The sequence below is a fragment of the Podarcis erhardii genome (assembly GCF_964252035.2).
Source record: "Podarcis erhardii genome assembly, chromosome: 13".
NCBI lineage: Eukaryota > Metazoa > Chordata > Lepidosauria > Squamata > Lacertidae > Podarcis > Podarcis erhardii.
In genome coordinates this window covers 4,875,518-4,884,370 of record NC_138502.1, presented here as the reverse complement: position 1 = coordinate 4,884,370, position 8,853 = coordinate 4,875,518, and the positions used below count along the sequence as shown (strand labels likewise).

The 8,853-nt window shown below is 46.7% G+C and overlaps 1 protein-coding gene across 1 annotated transcript in view; it reads right to left on the bottom strand.

The window, feature by feature from the left end:
- Window positions 1-8,853, bottom strand: part of LOC309326830 (myosin-6) — a 52,098-nt gene that overhangs the window by 28,683 nt on the left and 14,562 nt on the right. The window contains exons 13-15 of the mRNA XM_081835866.1: window positions 6,709-6,858; window positions 5,729-5,899; window positions 2,544-2,853 (exon numbers count right to left, since the gene is read on the bottom strand). Of these exons, the coding sequence (XP_081691992.1) occupies window positions 2,544-2,853; window positions 5,729-5,899; window positions 6,709-6,858 (631 nt within the window). The remainder of the gene's footprint in view (window positions 1-2,543; window positions 2,854-5,728; window positions 5,900-6,708; window positions 6,859-8,853) is intronic.

The window sequence follows — 8,853 nt, the reverse complement described above, 5'->3', positions numbered from 1 at the left end:
GAATTGGGCCGGAAACTAATTGTTAGCCAGTGCACTTGGACCAGGATCAGTATAATATGCTCAAAGCGTCTTGCTCTGGTGAGCAAACTGGCCACTGAATTCAGTACCAGATGAAGTTTCCGAACCATCTTCAGAGGCAGCCCTACATATAACGCATTGCAGTAATCTAACCTTGAGGTTAACAGAGCATAGATAACAGTAGTTAGGCTACCCCTGTCCAGATAGGGGCATAGCTGGGCCACCAGCTGAAGCTGATGGAAGGCACTTTGAGCATGTAGCATCATGCCAAACTAGGACTGGTAGAAATTCAGTTCAGGGTAGATTTTAACATGAACCTCCTTCATCCGTGCTTTCTGAAACAGTACGCAAACTGAAACGCAGACGGCTTTTAAATTTGCACTTATACGCATTTTATGATGCTGCTCTCTGGTGTAATAACGGATACAAAAATGTATTTGCTGGGGGAAGGCGTGCACTGTGCAAAGACATGCATATATGTGTGAAAAAGAACACATTGCTTTAGTGGAAATTGCTTGTGTTAAAATACTTTTTTGGAAGCCGCCCAGAGCGGCTGGGGAACCACAGTCAGATGGGCGGCATATCCAAATTAAAATGATCATTGTGATGTTTTTGTCAGGCAAAACTGAATACTGAAAATGTGCATCGCCGGGAGAAATTTGCTCTGAATGTTGACAAATTTCCATGAGGCTTTTCTTCTAAGTAAAAAAAAGATAAATTGCAAACTGAAACCGAAACGTAGGGAGGTGGACTTAAGGCTGGAAAAAAATGAGAAGAAACAAAGAGAACCCAAAGGTAATAGATTCATCTGCCCCCTAATTTGGAGCGTTTTGGGAAATTAAAATGGCAGCCATGCACCCCACCCCCCCGGAGTGCCCTGATGTCATGGCAACTGCCCAAGGATTCTGAGTGCTGGGCCTGGTTTTCTCCTTTCCTCCTCCTCCCTCTCTCATGCTCGCCCATCAATCTGGCTGGGGCAGGTTCCACAGGGGGGGATGTATTGGGACACCCGATCTCAGTGATCATTGGCAGGAGGAGGAGTTATGCTAAGACCAGACCATGCCATTACCGAGGAGGCAGGTTTAGTCATTGTTTGAAGACTATCCCTGCCTCCAGGTCTGGTCCTGACCGGAAGGATACTGGAATCAGCAAGGGGAACCCACATGACCTGAAAGTGTTGCTGTGCAATGCCAGGTCACTGATTCATAAGACCACTGCCATCCATGACCTGATTGTGGATGGAGGATTTGACCTGGCACGTGTGACAGAGACCTGGTTGGATGAAGCAGATGGGCCTGTCCTTGCTGCTGCTTGTCCACCAGGTTTCTCTTACACACAGCAACCCAGGTCATGTGGGCGGGGAGGGGGGGTTGCAGTGATTTTTAGGAAGTCATTAGTCTGCACCAGGCGTCCTATTGGGAAAACCCAGTTTTCTGAGTGCATGTTCTGGAAGTTGGACAATAGGGGCAGTACAGGATTCCTATTGGTGTACTGACCTCCCCGCTGCACCAAGGATTCCCTGCCCGAGCTGCTTCAGGTCGTGGCGGATATGCTCCTGGAGACACCTAGCTTGGTTGTCCTGGGGGATTTTAACATCCATGCCGACACGACCTTACAAGGAGCCGCTCGGGACTTCGTGGAAAGCATGGCCTCCATGGGGCTGTTCCTGAATAAGTTTGGCCCGACTCATAGCCGCGGACATGCCTTAGACCTGGTGTTTACCTCTATGGATGTTGGTGATCTGACACTAACTAAAAGCGAAACAAAAGAAGTGCCATGGTCAGATCACTTCCTGGTGCAACTGGACTTCTCTGTGGCCCGTCCCCTCTGCAGAGAGGTGGGACCAATTCGGATGGTCCGCCCCCGCTACTTAATGGATCCAATTGGCTTCCAGAGAGTGGTAGGGGGTGTTTTATCCCAAGTTGATGGCCTTTCAGCTGATTCCCTGGTGGCCAGCTGGAATGCAGAGTTAACCAGAGCTATTGACTGTCTGGGTCCGAAGCGCCCTCTCCAATTGCATGGAGCCTGGACAGCCCCGTGGTTTTCCCCCGGAGCTGAGGGCGAAGAAACAATAGTTGAGGCAGCTAGAGCGCCGGTGGTGGAAAACTCATTCTGAATCAGACCGGTCTAGTGGCGCCCACCCTGTGGAACACCCTCCCTTCAGATGTGAAGGAAATAAGCAGCTATCCTATCTTTAAAAGACATCTGAAGGCAGCCCAGTTCAGGGAAGTTTTTAATATTTAATGCTGTACTGTTTTCAACACTTGATTGGGAGCCGCCCAGAGTGGCTGGGGAAACTCAGCCAGATGGGCGGGGTATAAATATTATTATTATTATTATTATTATTAGCCTCTTTCTTCCCATGGCAGGTATAAGCCTCCTCATAAATACCTCCCTGCGCCCTGCCCTTTTGTGTGGGGCTGTGTGGACCTCCCCTCCCAGCCCCAGATCGGCGGGGTATAAATAAATTATTATTATTATTATTATTATTATTATTATTATTATTATTATTATTATTATCTCACCAGCCTCCATGCTGGCGTAGCTGGAGAAAAGTGTAGCAAGAAGCTTCAGGGACGACTTCTGGTAGAGCCCCACCACGGTTTCGTTGAGGGGGTCCTTGTTCTTCTGCAGCCAGCCAAGGATGTTGTAGTCAACGGTGCCGGCGTAATGGATGAGGGAGAAATGGGCCTCCGGCTTGCCCTTGGTGTTGCGAGGCTTCCCAAAGTTGTTCGACTTGCCCAGGTGGTTGTCGTACAGCTTGGCCTTGAAGGTCATGTCGGAGGCTTTCGGGAACATGCACTCCTCCTCCAGAATGGACATGATGCCCAACGGCTGCACGGAAAGAGGGGGAAAACAGAGCCAAAGCAGCAAGTCAGGGAGACCCGGCTAACCATGGTTTCCTGTTGCATCCGAACTGGGAAACTAAAGCAAATAGTTCCCTAACAAGACAGAATATGAAGCCATGGTTTAAAGTTGTTTGGAAGCCGTTAGTCATAGTGAAATCAGACGAAACCACAGAAGGAATCAGAAGGACGGGGGAAGAACCCAGAAGTGGTTGAACCCATCTCCCCAAATGCGTACGGAAAAGTGAATTTATTTTAGCAAGGCACAACAAGGGTGCTAATGACCAGTCCCCTTATATTCAGGGTTGTGTTACACAGTGGTAAGGGGCAAAGCAAATCCAGTAGAAGAAGAAGAAGAAGAAGAGTTTGGATTTGATATCCCGCCTTTCACTCCCCTTCAGGAGTCTCAAAGCGGCTAACATTCTCCTTTCCCTTCCTCCCCCACAACAAACACTCTGTGAGGTGAGTGGGGCTGAGAGACTTCAGAGAAGTGTGACTGGCCCAAGGTCACCCAGCAGCTGCATGTGGAGGAGCAGAGACGCGAACCTGGTTCACCAGATTACGTGACTACCGCTCTTAACCACTACACCACACTGGCTCAGTAACTGGCATTGGGTGAAAAAGAAGGATTACGTACCTTTAAAACAAACAAACAAGTTTCTAGCCCTTAACATTGCAAGGTTCTAGGCTGGGCTTCCACAATCACATCTCAGCTTAATAAATGGAGAGGTGCATGAGCTTCATAGAACCTCACTTTCTCCCGCCCCTTTCATGCAAACAAGGCAGGGAGGCACAGTTAACTGTGGATTCCTGCTACCTCTGAACCAGGAACAATGCTTAATGGCTTCCTAGCACCTTAACAGCATAGCTTCATAGTCTGGCCTGTTAGTAAATTATTTACTAAGTTTCCCAGTTCAAATGTAATGGCAAACCACAGTTAACTGCTTCTTCCTGACTTGTTTGAAAAGCCTGGAAAGGAAACAGCAGCTACATAAATGAAGTAAAGTTGCATCTGCACCTTTGTAAATACAGAAAGTATTCTGAAGATGCTCTGGCCCACTTCCAAATTCACACTAGCAATTGCCAAACCATTGTTTGGTGATCAGCGGTGTCCCCGATGCTCCTGCACTCCCTTCCCTCTTCCATTCCACCCTCCCTTAGCAAGAACTATAATTTATCACGATGTCTGAACTGGCACAAACAGCTGCTGTATAACAAGGTTTTGCTCACAAACCAGAGACTGAAAACAGGAATAGATTCTGGTTTCAAATCCTGCTTTGAGAATAAACCATGGTTAGTGGTAACGATGGTTTCACCAATTTGGATGTCATGGACTACAGTTCCCATCCACTTCAGCCAATGCTGGCAGGGGCTGATGGGAGTTGTAGTCCCAAACATCTGTGGGCACCAAGTGGAGGAAGGCTCAGCTAATTAATAAAGAGAGGGAAGGAGGGAAAGCGAGAGGCTCTGACTGGGTGAGGCTTGGAGGCAGGGCCAGATTTAGGTTTGATGAGGCCCTAAGCTACTGAAGGTAATGGGGACCTTTATATGTCCAGCTGTCCTTTGCCAACAACAAATTGTCGCTGTTTTTTGTGTTGAATATATGCCATATGGTAATTTATGGACCTAACAGGTATCTAAAGCCACAAAACACTGTTGCTGCATGTAGGTTTTGTTTTATTTGTTTTTTATCTTATATTTTGGAAATGTACATCCAGTTTTTTCCCCTTTAATTTTTTTTTGGGGTGCCCCCAAGAGAGTGGGGCCCTAAGCCATAGCTTGTTTAGCTTATACCGTATTTTTCACTCCATAAGACGCACCTGACCTTAAGATGCACCTAGTTTTAGAGGAGGAAAATAAGAAAAAAATTATTCTGAACGAAAAAGTGGATGTATGATTTTTGTGGTTCATGCTGTGGCGACAGACATGTGATCTGATGGTGAATTTGGGGTGACCCAATGCAAAAATCCTGAGGATCCATGTGGATCCATGCTTTGTAACCACATTTTTGCACCATTGCAGCCCCAGGAAACAGTGGGTGCATGATTTTTTGGGGTGCAGGCTGTAGCCATGGACATGCTATGTGATCTGATGGTGAATTTGGGGTGACCCAATGTAAAAATCCTGAGGATCCATGGGCTTTTACCTCCCCCCTCCCAGGCAGCCTCCGCTAGCGACCCTTATCTCTCTTCCGATCCCACCGATCAGCTGTTTCCTTTCAACATTCCCTTCCCTCTTGTTTGCCTTAGTGTAGTGTCTTTTCCTTAGCTGGCGCAGTTTTTCGCTCCTCCTTTTCTTCTAATTTCTCTCCTTGTTGCTTTAGTCTTCCTGTTTTCCCCCTTTGCAAGTTTGCTGTCTTTTCCTCCTCCCTCCTAGGCAGCCTCCATTATCTCTAGCGTCCCTTATCTCTCTCCCTGATCAGCAAACGATCAGTGGCTTTGTTTCAACACCCACTTCCCTCTTTCAAAAAAAACACAAAATACCATGATCTGCTTTTTGCCCCTGGGCAATTTGGCTCCAGGGACCACGCATTCGCTCCATAAGACACACAGACATCTCCCCTTAGTTTTTAGGAAGAAAAAAGTCCGTCTTATGGAGTGAAAAATACGGTACATAAATCCGGCACTGCTTGGAGGGCACTCCTGATCACCAAACCCCAGCAGTGCAGTGCCTGTACCTCAAAGAGCCAAATAGGGCAAGACCTTGAATCTTCCCTGTTGCTGTTTTTTCTTTAGGTCCAAAGGATTGTGGGACAGAGGGGGCAAATTGGGAAGCCAATGATAAACCCTTCCCCTCCCTCCTGTTTCCCTGCTCTCAGTATGCAGGTGTTATTCCATCCCTCAGAGAGCACCTCATAACCACACCTTCTCGATGAGGTCGATGCAGGCCTGGAGGTCCATGCCGAAGTCGATGAAGACCCAGTCGATCCCTTCTTTCTTGTACTCTTCCTGCTCCAGCACAAACATGTGGTGGTTGAAGAACTGCTGCAGCTTCTCGTTGGTGAAGTTGATGCACAGCTGCTCAAAGCTGTTGAACTGAGACAGGGAGCGAGGAAGGGAAACGAAATCAAGGACTCCAGCAATTTGAAAAACCAGTCTGCCCAGGGTTCAAAGCCCCACTCAGCTATGATGATGATGATAATGATAATGATAATGATAATGATAATGATAATGATAATGATAATGATAATATTTATTTATACCCCACTGATCTAGCTGGGTTTCTTCAGCCAGTCTGGGCAACTCCCAACAGAATAATAATAATAATAATAATAATAATAAAGCAATAAAACACGAAACATTAAAAGTTTCCCTAAACAGGCTGTCTTCAGATGTCTTCTAAAAGTCAGTTAGTTGCTTATTTCCTTGACATCTGGTGGGAGGGCGTTCCAGAGGGTGGGTGCCACCACCGAGAAGGCCCTCTGCCTGGTTCCCTGTAACCTCACTTCTCACAGGGAGGGAACCGCCAGAAGGCTCTCGGAGCTGGACCTCAGTGTCCGGGCAGAAAAATGGGGGTGGAGACGCTTCTTCAGGTATACTGGGCTAAGACCGTTTAGGGCTTTAAAGTTCAGCAGCAACACTTTGAATTGTGCTCAGAAACGTACTATGAGGCTGACTGGGCAACCTTGGGCAAATCACAAACCCTTAGCCTAACCTAGCCAAGCTGAGGACAGATGAGCAGCTCAGAAAACAAGTCACCCTTGGAAAAAACAAAACATGACAGGCTTGCGGTCTGCTGAACAAACCGTGTTCGCCCCCAATAGGAAGAGACCAGTCCTCCAGGTAGGGGATATCTACCTAAGGACAATGATCGTATCTTGCGGCACCCACCGCAATGTACTCACGTCAAAGATCTCGAATCCTGCGATGTCCAGCACCCCGATGAAATACTGCCGGGGTTGTTTGGTCTCCAATGAGTTGTTGATCCTGACCACCATCCAGCTGAACATTTTTTCATACACAGACTTGGCCAGGGCCCCAATGGAGTAGTACACCTGAGCGGAGGAGCCAGGAAAGGAAGGAAAGGAAAAGAAAAGTGAGCAACACTTCGGGGAAAGCAATCTGAGCCCCTGCGCCTGGTGGTGCCCTCCATATTTTTTTAGACTCAGCTCCATCAGTCCCAGGAGTTGCAGAAAAATAAATCAAGAGTGCATAGGCAGGTGCAGAGCAGGCCAGTGTGGTGTAGTGGTTAAGAGCGGTGGACTCGTAATCTGGTGAACCAGGTTCGATTCCCCGCTCCTCCACATGCCAGCTGCTGGGTGACCTTGGGCTAGTCACACTTCTCCAAAGTCTCTCAGCCCCACTCACCTCACAGAGTGTTTGTTGTGGGGAAGGAAGGGAAAGGAGATTGTTAGCTGCTTTGAGACTCCTTAGGGTAGTGATAAAGCAGGATATCAAATCCAAAATCATCTTCTCAGGACCAGATCCTGCACAAGCATGGCAGGGCCTGATGTCCTGGCCAAGTAGAGTAGGCGAATGGAGCCTAGTCTTCTGATGGTAAATTGTTCAAACTGATTTTGTTTTTGCAGTGTTGTAAGCTGCCCTGGGACCTCATGGTGAAGGGCAGAGAAGACTCCAGCGTCGTGACTGTGGCTCGTGTTTTGTTAGCCCTCAGATGGAAAACGAGTGAAGTCACAGCTAAAGAAGAATGGCAACTTAAACTGATGGAATATGTGCAACTTGTGGACCTAACACATAGAACAAAAGAACAAGAAGAATAGATGCTTAAAGAAGACTGGAAAATGTTTATCGAATATATGGAGGGAAACTGTGTTTATTTGAAAATGTGGGCAGCATTAAGATAAATTCAGCAGTGTAAATAAGTTTTGATGGATATAACAATGGAACACGGAATGGTTTAGTTTATATAAAATATGCAGGGATTTGTGTTATGCGAAATGAACCATGGAAAGAGAAGAAGGGAAGTCATTGGTATTTTAAGGTTGTTTAAATGAATATTCTAAAATGTAAAACAGAAAATTTAATAGAAGTTATAGGGGGAAAAGACATAATCTTCAGCAGCATCAAGTTATACGGGCTCTGAGCAAGGAGACCTGCTGCCTTCAGTGTGAGCACCTCTCTCTTTATCTTTCAAAGGCTGCCGAGTCCCCAGCCCCCCAAAACCACAGCATTTTTAAAAACGCCCCAGAGATGCAGAACTTCGAAGAAGAAGGCAGACTGTCCGCTCATTCCTTGACCAGTGGTTCTCAAAGGGAGAGGATGGCAAGGACCATCAAAGAAACATATCAACCTTTTACAGTGTAGTGTGGCATAGCACAGAATCAAAATATTTCTTCTTATCCGCAGAGTATGGGTAGATATCTTTTCAAAACCAAGCACTGCTAGTAGGAGTCATTTCTTTTTTGTTTTCCAATGTACTGAATTTATCAATTAGAAAATTGGTGTGGCACGGGCAAATTTTTATTCTGAAACTGTGACCCAGAGGGGGGAAAATGTTTGTGAATCGCTGCCCTAGACCAAATGGCTCCTCAGGTCAAGAATTCCTTTGGTGACCTCTGTTTTAACCCCCACACCACCCATTTTTAGACACCTCGTACCCCATTTCGTGACTTTGCTGTATGACCTGACTGCAAGTAAGACTGATCCCTGCCATGGTGGCTGATGATGATGAACTTGTGCATAAGGGATTTTATTTGCGGCCTCTGAAGTGTTTGTTCTGTTAGTTTCAGCTGTCAAACTCAGGGTGGAGCAGATCGTCTGGGTGACAGGTGCACCCTGAACACAGCCTGGCACCCCCCAAACCCAACGCCCCAGGCAGTCATCTGGGTCACCTGCCCCTAAATCCAACCAGGCTCATTCCAGCTAAGCGGTTTGGTTTTTTTTTAGAAAGGTTTCGATCCCTCCTTTTTTTAGAAGGGTTTCTATCCTTTATTATGACAACAACAATTCAACAACCCTGCGCCTAACATTACATTTCTATTCATGATTAATTAGAAGTTGGTTCTCCCCGTTTCCACAACAGTTTGTGA